At 38.8% G+C, this 15303-nt stretch overlaps 1 protein-coding gene across 1 annotated transcript; it reads right to left on the reverse strand.

The window, feature by feature from the left end:
• Positions 1 to 349: 349 nt before the first annotated feature.
• Positions 350 to 8959, reverse strand: LOC128648302 (fatty acid-binding protein 1, liver-like). Its single transcript, XM_053700920.1, has 4 exons — positions 8884 to 8959; positions 7764 to 7936; positions 2981 to 3073; positions 350 to 467 (listed from the first exon to the last, which is right to left on the reverse strand). Exons 1-4 carry the CDS (start codon positions 8948 to 8950, stop codon positions 417 to 419), a joined length of 384 nt encoding a protein of 127 aa, XP_053556895.1. The 5' UTR covers positions 8951 to 8959; the 3' UTR covers positions 350 to 416.
• Between the last annotated feature and the right edge of the window lie 6344 nt (positions 8960 to 15303).

Raw genomic sequence — 15303 nt, forward strand, 5'->3', positions numbered from 1 at the left:
ATAGATCTTTTTATTTCTAGATATGCTAACACCACCACTGGACATGAGGAAATGTTTGGTCTTATGTACTGTGTATATTTATTTGCATATTGAGGTAACCGTATCTGTGTCTCCAGCACTTGACATTAAAACAGCAGAATAATAAAATAATACAATTTAGAGATCTGGCATCACTGAATCCACTGAATCAGTGGGTGATGTTAATACACATTTTATATGCTTAGTTGATTACCCTGCTGCAAAGTATCTCTTAATTTTGTTTCCCAAATATTAGCAAATATGTTATATTCATTTAAGCACATAGTGATATTTTTATACATGCAACGTGTAATTAAAACTCACAAGTGTATTTTTTTAACAAACAAGTTTATTGCTCACTTTAACACAGTAAAAGTAACAAAAATACCAAGCGTCTCTCAAACTCTCTTGCTAATTCTTTTGTAGGTGATGTTTCCCACAGTCATGATCTACAAAAAACAAACAAATAAAACAGATTACTAAAAAATAGCAATTTAGAGCTACTGTGCATTTCAAATTTGACCTTTGTTTCTTGAGAATGTGGGGCCCATTTAACAAGCTCCGAACGGAGCTCGTGGGCCCGTGTTTCTGGCGAGTTTTCAGACTCGCCAGAAACAGCAGGTATGGAGCAGCGGTCTGCCTGCTCTGATGAGGCGGACAGGAATCGCCGGAAATCAACCCGATCGAGTATGATCGGGTTGATTGACACCTCCCTGCTGGCGGCCCATTGGCCGCGAGTCTGCATGGGGCGGAGTTGCACCAGCAGCTCTTGTGAGCTGCTGGTGCGATGCTGAATACGGAGAGCGTATTGCTCTCCGCATTCAGCGAGGTCTCCGCATTCAGCGATCAGGTCCGCAAGACATTTGATAAATAGGCCCCCTAATGTGCACTTGATGAATCAATAAATTGCAAGGGACATAAGACTTTTTTTTTATTTCATGATTCAGCTAGAACTTACTATTTACTGAATTTATCTAATTGACTTGTTCTCTTGAGATCAATTCTGGAAAAGCATACCTAGGTATTCTCAATTCGCACTACTGGGAGTTAGCTGCTAATTGGTGGCTGCACATGTATGACTCATGATTAGCTCACTGGATGTTTTCAACTACCTCCTAATAGTGTATTGCTACTCCTTCAACTAAGGATACAAAAAGAACAAAGCAAATTATATAATAGACGTAAATTTGAAAGTTGATTAAAATTGTATGATCTGTCTGAATCAGGAAATAATATAAAAAAAACACATTTGGGTTTCATGTCCATTTTGAAATTGCCTTCTACCCCTGACATTTAAATGAATAATAATATATGAAATATATCAGCTAAAAAGCACCCTTGGGTATGACCTATAGAAAATAACCAATTAACAAAATGTCAGAAAATGTTAAAATGATAAAGACAGTAATCTAAAAACTATTCAATTAGCAAAGCATTGTACCCAGGGATAGCAGCGAGTGTGACTGGTATATTTAGGGTTCAGCACATTATAGGTAATACAAATACAGGTAGAAATTCATATCCTGTTTTGGTAAAACTTTAAGAGACAACAAACATTAAATAAATTGCCAAACATAATGATTTATTCAAAGCAACAATTAGCCTGAGAATAATATGCAGATGGGGTTTTAAGAAACATATTAGATGTTTAAATATGGTTGTCTATTTTGGAGCCGGATTTATTTGTTAAATAGTGTAACATACAAAGATCTGTCCAAATCCATAATATACATATATCTGACACCAAAAATAGACAAATGCCGTGATCCACAGCCATATTCAACATGTTTTGTATAAGTGAATGCCGTATGCAGTCTACTGTCAATCTACTGGCCTTTACTTCTGTGTATAAAGGGACAGTCTACACTATTCTTTATAAAAAGATAGATAATCCCTTTATTACCCATTCCCTAGTTTTGCACAACCAACACAGTTATATAAATACTTTTTTACGTATGTGATTAACTTGTATCTATGCCTCTGCAAACTGCCCACTTATTTCAGTTCTTTTGACAGACATCCTTTTTAGCCAATCAGAGCTGGCTCTCCTGAACACCATGTGCGTGAGCACAGTGTTATCTATATGACACAGATGAACTAACACCCTCTAGTGGTGAAAAACTGTCAAAATGCCCTGAGAGAAGAGGCGGCCTTCAAGGGCTTCGAAATTAGCATATTAACCTCTTGGGTTTAGCTTTCAACTAAGAATACCAAGAGAACAGAGCAAAATTGGTGATAAAAGTAAATTGGAAAATTGTTTAAAATTACATTCTCTGGGGCATATTTATCAAGCTCCATAAGAAGCTTGATGACCCGTGTTCCCGGGGAGCCTTCTAAAGACCGCTGCTCCATAACTTGTCCGCCTGCTCTGAGGCCGCGGACAGAAATCAACCCGATCGAATACAATCGGGTTGATTCACACCAACTGCTAGTGGACGATTGGCTGCGAATCTGCAGGGGTCGGCATTGCACCAGCAGTTCACAAGAACTGCTGGTGCAATGATAAATGCCGACAGCGCATGCTTTCTGCATTTATCGATGTTCAGCAGACATGATCCGCTATATCAGATCATGTCCACTCGCACCATAGTAAATATGCCCCTCTATCTGAATGATCAAAGTTTATTTTGGACTAGACTGTCCCTTTAACCTCTGTGTTGGTGTTAATCATATAATTAGGGGTGCATATTAGTTCATGAGCATTAGTGGAAGAATTTCAGGACTTCAGAAATAAATACATTGGCTTTGTTGGGACTAGAACCTGCAATCCTCACTGGCTCATTAGTCCACTGTTCAAAGTAAATTAATGCGGAGGCATTGAGCAACCCACTTCTCTGCTCCAATCGCCTGCCTCCAAATTTATTGTCCTGACAGTTTTTTTTTAATAGGGCTATTGCTACCCAAAACTTTTTTCATAAAATACATATAATAAAATAAGCATATAATTTTAGTTCAATCTTACATTAGTTAGGATGTCTCCAGATTGCTCGGAGATAGATGTAATTCCTTTAAGTTGAACAATCAATTTATTGTCACCTTCAAGTTGGACAACAGTCTGCAGGTTTTAAAATTGAAGAAAGATATCACTTTGGTTACATTAATCAAAAACGATTAAAGGTATAACATTCATAATAAGAAATATAGCTGTGTTTACATAAAGGTAAAATGAATAAAGCATGTAAATTCAGCTGTAAAAAAACAAGTGTAAAATCAACAGTGACACAGAAGGAATATAAAATTAGGGACCTAATTAAATGTTGTGATAAAAACGTAGTCTATCTAATAGAATGCCCTTGTAAAAAGCAATATTTAGGCAAGACCACGCGTATGCTGAGGGATAGAATCAGAGAGCATCTCATCAATATCGAGAATGGAGTGGAAGGCCATCTACTCTCCAAACATTTTAAAGACGAACACAATCAAAACCCAAAGGGATTAAAATATTGGGGTGTGAGGAAAATTACACAAGACTGGAGAGGAGGTGATTTAAATAAAAGATTATTAAAAACTGAAGCCGAATTAATTTTTAATTTTAAAACCATGGCCCCTTGGGGATTAAATGCTGAGTTAGATCTAAACTCTTTTATTTAATGTATATTAATCCTAATGAACTTTTAAACCTAATGCCTTTTAAAATAAATTAATTTAATTGTGTATATGTATCTCTCTATATATATTTTTTTTATGTATTTAATAATAATATTTATACATTTAATAATAATTTTTATCTGTAAGATTGTTATCTATCGATTTATATGTAGTAGGTTTTTATTCTTGGAAAAATAACAATGAAATTGGAAAGAAATAGCATATATATATATTTTGTATTTATTGCATTTATTAGATTCATATTGTGTTATAGATTAACTATTCCCATATCAGTAATATTAATGATGATGGTGTATGCTTTAAAGGTTTATACCATTTATGCCTAATGTAAGATTATTTTTTTGTCTATAGGTAAAGATTGTTATTAATTTATATTCTATACAAAGAAATGGATAACAGCGTGTATAATGTTTATAATTTGGTATAAGCGTGTCAAAAACCATTTAATATGAAGTATCCAATAAAAAAAGCCTGCAACTTTAAGAAGACAGGTATAAAAGCATGACGGGAAGTCCACAGGCACATCTTGAAAAAAGCATTTCTGCTGAAACGCATAGATGACTCAGACCTGTGAAAGCTGGACAGCTTAATGTGGACGTCTCGTAAAGGAAAAAGATTGAATTTTGTATAAACTTTGCACGGATTACAACAGAAGCCGTTAACACGTAAAAGTCCTCCTTAGGACACGGCTAGGATTAATGTGAAGTTTCCTGCTCGAAATAGGTGTATAGCTTTTTGCAGCAGCTGGAATATTGCCCCTGAAACAACTCTTGATCGATTGCGGTCTACGGAGCTTTCAAAATTTTACCACCGGTAATCTGACCCTGTGATTGGTGGAGGAGAAAAACACGTGTGTGAGACACTTCAGAGCTAAACCTAATGGCTCTCTGAAACGCCAAATCTACACAGAAGGTAACAAAAAAGGGGGTTAGAGAAAGGCAGTGAAATATCTGTGAACTTTCGTATTCTGGTGAGTTAATTCTAGTGTGGGCAACACTCAATTTTGATTACAAGACAATATTACACCTAAGAAATTAAACAGTACAACTTTTGGAAATTATTGTGCTAATATTGCTACTCAGCTGTCCGCTGGATGTTACTATTTGTGTGAATTATATTCAAACATCGTATACATCTATTTAGAGGTGTAAATACTTTGTTGCAAGATTTGGATACAATCTTTTATACACGCTAAAAATACAAGAAACTCCAATTAAATCTTTGCTTTTTCCTGATTTGAAGAAATTGTGTATAGAATCTAATTGTGTATAGAATATAAGGTGCACCTTATCCTCATTTTAGTTGATTGTAGACTTGTATGAATGCTTATAAGTATTTAAGTATAAGTTTTTAAAGTTGATTATATAAATAAATATTCATATTCTTATTTACAGTATTAGATCTGATTTTATTAAGGTTTATATTGATCCTACATACTTTTCAATATACCTATTTAGTAGTCTTGGTAGAGCTCTTTTTGAGCGCACTCTTATTCTTTGTATAATTAAAATGAATAAAGCGACAAACATCATAAAAACGGTATCCATGTACACATATAGAGCAGGCCTGTCGCGATACCATTAAATAAGGAAAGGAAATTATTAGTAATGACCAGTGAGTACCTGTTTGTGTCAAAAGGAACTTCTGTGAACAGTAACACTACTTCTAATACACATTAATATATGTTGTGATTCATGAGTAAGCAATATCATAGCAAACACAGGACTTGCAAGTAAAGGATATGTTGGGAAGAGAGCAATACAAATTAAAAATGGATGTATTGGTGTAATGTTAACTTGTTCACTGGGAAAGTTAAGTTGACATTAAAAATACCACCTTACTGGAAAGACAAGTTAACTCATAGTGATTTTTTTATAATTACACACATCATTTGTATTTCATTCCCTTAAAAAAAGCATTTGCAATCTCTAAATTCCTTTATACTAAAATATATCAAACTAGTCCTAAAGCCTGTGTACACGGGCCATTTTTTGCAGTACAGCGGTTCCACCCCTTGCTCTCTCTCTATCCCCCCTCTATTTGGCTCTCTCTGCCCCCTCTCGTTTGCTCTCTCTCTCCTCCCTCTCTTCTGCTCTCTCTCTCCCCCCTCTCTTTTGATCTCTCTCTCTCCCCTCTCTTTTGCTCTCCCTCTCCCCCTCTCTTTTCCTCCCTCTCTTTTTGCGCTCTCTCTCCTCCTCTCTTTTGCGCTCTCCCCATCTCTTTTGCTCTCTCTCTCTCCCCCTCTCTTTTGCTCTCTCTCCCCCTCTCTATTGCTGTCTCTCTCCCTTTCTTTTGCTCTCTCTATTCCCCCTCTTTTGCTCTCTCTCTCCCCCTTTCTTTTGCTCTCTCCCCCCTCTGTTTTGCTGTCTTTCTCCCCCTCTTTTGCTTTCTCTATCCCCCTCTTTTGCTCTCTTTCTCTCCCCTTTTTTTGATCTCTTTCTTTCCCCCTCTCTTTTGCTGTTTCTCTCCCCCTCTCTTTTGCTCTCTCTCGCTCTCTTTTGCTCTCTCTATCCCCCCTTTTGCTTTCTCTATCCCCCCTCTTTTGCTCTCTCTCTCCCCCCTCGCTTTTGCTCTCTCTCTCCCCTGTCTTTTGCTCTCTCTCCCCCCCTCTCTTTTGTTCTCTTTTTCCCCCCACTCTTTTATTCTCTCTATCCCCCCCTCTTTTTTGTTCTCTCTATCTCCCATCTTTTGCTCTCTCTCCCTCTCTTTTGCTCTCTCTATCCCCCCTCTTTTGCTCTCTCCATCCCCCTGTTTTGCTCTCTCTCTCTCCCCCTCTCTTTTGCTGTCTCTCTCCCTTTCTTTTGCTCTCACTATTCCCCCTCTTTTGCTCTCTCTCTCCCCCCTTTCTTTTGCTCTCTCCCCCCTCTGTTTTGCTGTCTTTCTCCCCCTCTTTTGCTTTCTCTATCCCCCTCTTTTGCTCTCTTTCTCTCCCCTTTATTTTGATCTCTTTCTTTCCCCCTCTCTTTTGCTGTTTTTCTCCCCCTCTCTTTTGCTCTCTCTCGCTCTCTTTTGCTCTCTCTATCCCCCCTTTTTCTTTCTCTATCCCCCCTCTTTTGCTCTCTCTCTCCCCCCTCGCTTTTGCTCTCTCTCTCCCCTGTCTTTTGCTCTCTCTCCCCCCTCTCTTTTGTTCTCTTTATCCCCCCACTCTTTTATTCTCTCTATCCCCCCTCTTTTTTGTTCTCTCTATCTCCCATCTTTTGCTCTCTCTCCCTCTCTTTTTCTCTCTCTATCCCCCCTCTTTTGCTCTCTCCATCCCCCTCTTTTGCTCTCTCTCCCCCTCTCTTTTGCTGTCTCTCTCCCCCTCTTTTGCTCTCTCTATCCCCCCTATTTTGCTCTCTCTATCCCCCCTCTTTTGCACTCTCTCTCCCCTTTCTTTTGCTCTCTTCCCCCCCTCTCTTTTGCTGTTTCTCTCCCTTTCTCCCCCCCCTCTTTTGCTCTCTCAATCCCCCTTCTTTTGCTCTCTCTCTCTCCCCTTTCTTTTGCTCTCTTTCCTCCCTCTTTTTTGCTATTTCTCTCCCTCTCTTTTGCTGTCTCTCCCCCCTCTCTTTTGCCCTCTCCCTCCCCTTTCTTTTGCTCTATTTCCCCCCTCTCTTTTGCTGTTTCTCTCCCTCTCTTTTGCTGTCTCTCTCCCACTCTTTTGCTCTCTCTCTCTCCCCTTTCTTTTGCTCTCCTCCCCCCTCTCTTTTGCTGTCTCTCTCCCTCTCTTTTGCTCTCTCTATCCCCCTCTTTTTCTATCTATCCCCCCCCTCTATTGCTCTCTATCCCCCCTCTTTTGCTCTCTATCCCCCCTCTTTTGAGCTCTCTCTTTCACAGCCGCATGGCCCCACATGGCCCCGCCCACACCACACCCAGCAACATCCCGCCCCATTCGCGGCACACCCAGCGCCACCTGCGTCATGCCCGGCCCCGTCCCTGTCATGCCCATTCGGCCCCAGATGCCAGGAGGTTAGTCTGTTGAAGGCCAGGTGTGTTTGTCCTCGTGTAGCCTCTACTGCACATGACAGCTTCGGACAAACACACTTGGCCTTTTATATTATAGGATGATCATCCAGAAATGGTCCAGTTACCAGACTTATTCAACATTCTATGCTTAAGAATATTTTATCAATCATATACAAGAGTAAGGATCATCTTACCTTGACCTTCTCTCCTGTTAGGGTCTCAATCTCAGCCTCCTCGCCAATTGTAAATTCGTTATGTAGAACCTTGGTCCCTGTGGTCACTGTGACCTTGAAGTGTTTGCCATTTTGTACAATCTCTGAAATACTCTTCACATCTTTGCCCTTCTGGATCAATTCATCAGGAAGACCTAGAAGAACAAAACAAATTATATGATTGGGCTTACAGTAATAATAAACACAAGTTGTTAGCAGGTTTTCAGATTAATTTCCATAAGAACTTCCTTACAGAAAGGATGGATATCATTTGTAAATCTGTTAATTATGCATTTGAAAATGTCACAGAAAATAGAATAGATTTTAAATGCAATTCTCTTTAGATGTAACAGTAAACAATTACTTCAAAAGGAAACTAAACACCTCTTGTTTCATATAAAAATTGTGCTGTGTCCTTTGTTACCTATAGAGACCAAATGCAAAATCTGTAACCTGGGTTTTCAAAATGCTGTAAATTTACTAAACCAGCTATTTGATTTGCATATACATATTGCAGTCTGGTGTCCCTTATAAAGGGCTTAAAAATACAGGAAAAGTCCTGCTTAGATGACGCAGTGCACTGCAGTTCTTCAGCAGGTGATTGGTTGTTAGATCTGTATGCTCAATCACCATGTCCTGCTCCAAAGAGGGGCAATGTATTGCGGCTTATAAGGGGAATTTAGCTATTTGTTTTACTTGCTTGCGGGGGGTTGGAAATATAGTTTGGTAGTGACACTAATGCTAAAATAGAATGATTTAACCAATTAGAGCATTTTATTTTTCCATTAGAACTAGAAATTAATTTAACATTTTCCATATAAAAAGCAGAAAACCTATAATGAACTAGCAGTAATTTGTGTAAAACATATGTTGTTACAGAATAAATCTGTGATTTATTAATCTAAAAATATATATAAATAACAATAGCGAAGAAAGTCTTTTCAGAATATAAATAATTCAAAAATTCCTCAAAAACCATATTTTGGATCATTTCAAGACTAAAATAAAAGTAAATCTGAATAAATTCAGATGTATTATTGTTGATGCTTTGAATGGGTACAATAAAAATAAGCCATGTAGTCAGCTTGAACATAGAACTTACCGATAGCTTTCATAAAAGGTTCAAAGTTTTCATGGGATTGCAGCTCATACTTCCCAGACAGTCCCATTATTGAAGGTTTTCACTTACTGCAGCTAGAGTTAGACAGAGGTACCAGCAGATCAACTCACGTTGATTTATAACTGTTTTTTCTTATCACTCAATCTGGCCAGAGGTGAGATTATGTCACATTTTTACAGTTCTGCTTGATCATTAACAGTTTCCTTGAGCAATGCTAACTATAGTCTCAGGACTCAGGAGTAGGTAAAAAAGGAATTATCTGGACAACTTCCAAAATGATATGTGAAATCAAGTAAAGATGTTATCTTAGTCCAAAGTCACATTTGTATCACTGCATAATTATTCAGAGTTGAAGATCACATATGAAATCAGTTGAATTTTATAACATTTTGTGTATGGTTCTTTTCCCCAGAAGTGTACTAAATTTTTATATTGAAAAATCAAAGGTATTTTGTATATCTGCAAGAATAAAACATAACATTTTTTGACCAGAAATAATGTGAAAATCTCAAGCCCAGACTTGGCATGAAATGTTTCATTTCTAAGCACATTTATACTGAATATCTTGATACACACTGTTCAAGTAACAAAATTACTTCAATTTTAAACCAAAGCACAATTACACTTGATATTGTTGTGTATTAACGCAGCTATGAATAAGGCTTTCATCCAAAACACTTTGGGTCCAATTTATAGTGTGAGCGGACATGATCCGCAGTAGCCTGGTAGTCTGGTGAAATGCTTGTGCCATGCCGCCCCCTGCACATTCGCGGCCAATCGGTCGCTAGCAGGGGTGTCAATCAACTGACGAATTAAGGAGCAGGGGTCTTAAGACCGCTGCTTCTTAACTTACATTTCCGGTGAGCCGGAAAGTACAGGGGTAGATAGCAGCCTCTGCTGCTTGGTAAATCTACCTCTTTAAATGCATTCCTGATTTGTGCATTTTTGAATTATATAAGTTTAGAAGTGCCAGCTCATATGTGTTTTTTTTAAAAAAAAAATTGGATTGATGTATTATCCCCCTAAGTGAATTTGGAGATCACAAATCTCAGTGGATCCAATTGATCGTATCTTTTTATATGCAGCAGTCTAAGTCAAAAGAGATTAGTAAAAATGAAAACTATATCCATTTGAAAACAGATCTTAAACATTTTTTTTTTTTAGATAAGAAAATGTTATAAATTTAAGAGACATATGGACTCCTCTGAGACTACAGACATCAACCTGCCTAATCATGTACAATTGTGCTGATTGACACCCCCTGCTAGCAGCTGCAAATCTGCAGGGGGCGGCATTGCACAAGCAGTTCACCAGAACTGCTTGTGCAATGTTAAATGCAGACAGCGTATGCTGTCGGCATTCAGCGATGTCTGTCGGACATGATCCACTAAGCGGATCATGTCGTACAGACACTTGATAAATCGGCCCCATAGAAAGGACCCTTTAAATACTTTGCATTATATTACAGATGGTGTGTTAACATTAGCGCGCACGTTATTAAAATATTGCGCCCGAGTTAACTTTGCATGTGTATTACGTTAAAACACCATCTGTAATCTAGTGCAAAATATTTACAGGATCCCTTCTATGGGGCCGATTTATCAAGTGTCTGTCCGACATGATTTGCTCAGTGGATCATGTCAGTCAGACATCACTGAATGCCGACAGCATACGCTGTTGTAATTTAACTTTGCACAAGCAGTTCTGGTGAACTGCTTGTGCAATGTCGCCCCCTGCAGATTTGCGTCCGCTAGCAGGGGGTGTCAATAAACCCGATCATATGCGATGGGGCGGATTGATGTCCGCAGCCTCAGAGGCCGAGGCCTGAAGACTCGCGCGGAAAGAGGTGCATTAGGCCCCATTCGGGCAATGGTAAATTTGTTTACGTTTTATGGACCGGGATGAGATATCCATTTAGGACTGGATTTTCCTTACAGATCACACTGCCATGCTTGCTAAATTCATTTGGCACTTACCTGACTATATCACAGCCTGTTTTTGGTCTACTCTGCTCACCCGTACCTTTGACGCTTGGAGGGAGTGGCTACCAAGTGGCAAACATCCCCGTGGAGACGCAGTAGGACTTCGGAGGTAGTACCTGACCTGAAATGTCACCATCGACCTGCACGTTCAATACAGTGGCCTGGACGAATTGGAGAGGTTACACACTTCACCATCGCCCATCAGACTTGCACTTGGACTCTCCCAGCATCGATTTGAGGTACGCCATTTATGAGAAGTGAAACCGTCTTAATACCAAGCCGCTTCTGGCAGTGTTTGTTGCGTGCAGAATCTGCACTCAGTTACTCTGGTACTTCTTTGTTGTCCCTACATGAACCTAAGAAGATTACCCATTGCCCCCAGGGGCATTTGTATGGGCATTGCCCTTAAAAGGGCATTTAGCTCTTTTTCAAAGCCCAAAGCCCTAATCTAAAAAAAACCCACCCCAAAAAAATAAAAAAAACCTAACACTAACCCTAGAACTACTCACGGTTTCTGAAGTCCGGACATCCATCTCCATCTAGGCGGCGAAGTCTTCATCCAGGCGGCGAGGTCTTCATCCATCCCGGGGGCATCTTCTATCTTTATCCCGGTGACGCAGAGCCATCCTGGAAGCCGAAGACATCCTGCAGGGATGTCTTGGATATCAGTAGGTTTGATCCTATTGGATGTTTTGAACAGCCAATAGGATTTCAGAAGCTCTCATCCTATTGGCTGATTTGAATTTGAAGAATCAAATCAGCCAATAGGAATGCAAGGTACGCCATTTGGAAAAAAGCTACCTTGCATTCAACTTCAGTGTACGGCAGCGACCGTATGAAGAGGACGCTCCACGCAGGATTTCTTCGGCTTCCAGGATGGCTCTGCTCTGCGCCACCGGGATGAAGATAGAAGACGCCCCCGGTATGGATGAAGACCTGCTGCATGGATGAAGACCTCACCGCCTGGATGGAGATGGATGTCTAGACTTCAGAAACCGTTAGTAGATATTCTGGGGTTAGTGTTAGTTTTTTGGGGTGTTTTTTTTAGGGCTTTGAAAAAGAGCTGAATGCCCTTTTAAGGGCAATGCAAAAGAGCTAAATGCCCTTTTAAGGGCCATGCCCATACAAATGCGCCTTTAGGGGCAATGGGTAGCTTAGGTGTTTTTTAGAGTTAGGTTTTTTATTTTGGGGGGTTGGTTGGGTGGTGGGTTTTACTGTTGGGGAGACTGTATTTTTTACAGGTAAAATAGCTGATTTCTTTAGGGCAATGCCCTACAAAAGGCCCTTTTAAGGGCTATTGGTAATTTATTGTAGGCTAGGGGGTGTTTTTATTTTGGTTTTTTTTTTATTTTTATAGGGCTTATAGATTAGGTGTAATTGTTTTTATTTTTGATAATTTAGTTTATTTTTTGTAATCTTACAGATAGATTTAGAGTTTGGCGGCTAATATTAATCCTAAAATAGCTACAATATAATTATTATTTATATTGTAGCTATATTAGGGTTTATTTTACAGGTAAGTATTTAGATTTAAGTAGGAATAATTTATTTAATAAGAGTTAATTTATTTAGTTAGAATAAAATTATATCTAATTTAGGGGGGTGTTAGGTTTAGGGTTAGAATTAGCTTTAGGGGTTGAAAAATTTATTAGAGTAGCGGTGAGCTCCGATCGGCAGATTAGGGGTTAATACTTGAAGTTAGGTGTCGGCGATGTTAGGGAGGGCAGATTAGGGGTTAATACTATTTATTATAGGGTTATTAAGGCGAGAGTGAGGCGGATTAGGGGTTAATAACTTTATTATAGTAGCGGTGCGGTCCGCTCGGCAGATTAGGGGTTAATAAGTGTAGGCAGGTGGAGGCGACGTTGAGGGGGGCAGATTAGGGGTTAATAAATATAATATAGGGGTCGGCGGTGTTAGGCGCAGCAGATTAGGGGTACATAGCTATAATGTAGGTGGCAGCAGTGTACGGAGCGGCAGATTAGGGGTTAAAAAAATTTAATAGAGTGGCGGTGATGTGGGGGGACCTCGGTTTAGGGGTACATAGGTAGTTTATGGGTGTTAGTGTACTTTAGAGCACAGTAGTTAAGAGCTTTATAAACCGGCGTTAGCCCAGAAAGCTCTTAACTACTGACTTTTTTCTGCGGCTGGAGTTTTGTCGTTAGATTTCTAACGCTCACTTCAGACACGACTCTAAATACCAGCGTTAGAAAGATCCCATTGAAAAGATAGGATACGCAAATGGCGTAGGGGGATCTGCGGTATGGAAAAGTCGGGGCTGGAAAGTGAGCGTTAGACCCTTTAATGACTGGCTCCAAATACCAGTGGGCGGTAAAAACCAGCGCTATGAGCCTCTAACGCTGGTTTTGACGGCTACCGCCCAACTCTAAATCTAGGCCTTAGTGTTTTTATTTTTCATGATTTTAGTGTTAATTATGTTTGGTAAACTTAGATTTTTTTAAATTTGTCATAGGATTTGTTTTTTTAGTTGTAATTTAGATTTTTACGGTAATTTTAGTTTTTTTTAATTTGTAATTTAGATTTTTTAATTGGTAGTATTTTTTTATTTTATTAGAATAGTAAGGTTAGTTTAATTTATAGTTTAATGTTAGGTTTATTTTTATTTCACAGGTAAGTTTTATTTATTTAAAGAGTTAAATTGTAATTTTAATTTAAAGTTAGGGGGGTGTTAGGTTTAGGGGTTAATAGTTTAATTTAGTGTTTTGCGATGTAGGGACCGGCAGTTTAGGGGTTAATAGGTTTATTTAATGGCGGAGATGTGGGAGGCCGGCGGTTTAGGGGTTTATAACTGTATTTAGTGGCGGCAACGTTGGGGAGCGGCGAAATAGGGGTTAACTTTAGGCGGTTTAGGGGTTAATATGTTTAAATAGTGTTTGCGATGTGGGTGGGCAGCAGTTTAGGGGTTAATAAATGTATTTAATAGTTGTGATGTGGGCGGCAGATTAGGGGTTAATAGGTTTAATATAGTGTTTGCGGTGGGGGAGGGTGGCGGTTTAAGGGTTAATAGGTAGTTTATGGGTGTTCGTGTACTTTGTAACAGTTTAGTTATGAGTTTTGTGAAACATTTTTGTTACACAAAATCCATAACTACTGGTCTCAGATCGCGGAATGGATCGTGTCGGTATAGGCTGTAACGCAAGCATTTTAGCCTCAATGCACAACCTGTAATACCGGCGCTATAGAAATCCCACACATAAACATAATTTTGTTGAGTGCGGGATTGACGTTGCGTTACAGGCTAAAATGCTTTAGGTATAGCTATACCGACACGACTCATTATATGCGTTCCTGGCCATTACGCTGGAATTGCTATTTTTTCAGCGTTAAAAGCCGCAACGCAAAACTGGTAATCTAGGTGAATGTATATTAAGTGTCATGATATGTCCATTTTAATATGTTAAGGAAAAATTGTTTTTTTATAAAAAATGTATTGTGTGTTTTGTATATAAGACGAAAAATTTGTTATATGCCGTTTTTTTAACTTACATAGGATAATATTGAATGAAACTACCTAACCAAAGGGACTGCATAAATACAATTCACTATCGAGACAGATTCCCTAGCAATCAAATCAAATTAAATAATGCTGAATTACATTTATAAGTAGCGTAATCTTCTAGATATAGGAAAGTGAATCATGTTACTCTTGAGGTGTCCATGCTAGTAGCCTGCTAGAATAGGGGGCCTAACATCAAAAGACACTCAAGTGATACGTCATGATCACATGACTAGCGTAATGACCAATAGAAACGGATACAAGCAGGGGGCAGGCCGCAGCCTCTTTTTTAAAATGGTTATCGGAGCTTCTTCGAAACGCATAAGGAAAACTACACAGACTTTGGTTTTCTGGACTCTTACTGATCTGGAAATGTATTTTACTGCTGCACACACACACACACACACACATATATATATTTGTGTATAGATTTATAGATATATGTTTTGCAAAAAATACATCATATATATATATATATATATATATGTTAGCAATGTTAGTCTAACGCAGTGTTGGGTTAGCGCACAAGAGTTAGTTTTTTTCCAGTTTGTGCATTGAAGTCAATGGGGAGTAGAAGTTAGCGCGGTCGCGATATCCAAAATCCTGAAGTTAGCGCAATTTAACTTTAGATTGCACACACATATTTTACTTTCAACTTGTAATACGCGCACTAAACAGTGCACATTAAAAGTTTACTTCTGGCTGTGTTTGCACTCGAGCAAAAGCGTTAAATAGTGTGCCACTTTTAACTTGGCCCTTTATGTTCTAAATGTAGAAAACAGTATTTATACATATTATTCTTCAAATAAAATTATAGTTAACGATAGAGTAAGTTATATCTGTATTGACTGCAAACATCCCAGCCCAGAGCTCAGGCATAAGGAAGGTATTTATTTAATGCTA

Source organism: Bombina bombina, chromosome 2 (genome assembly GCF_027579735.1).
Source record: "Bombina bombina isolate aBomBom1 chromosome 2, aBomBom1.pri, whole genome shotgun sequence".
In the NCBI taxonomy this organism is placed as follows: Eukaryota; Metazoa; Chordata; class Amphibia; order Anura; family Bombinatoridae; genus Bombina; species Bombina bombina.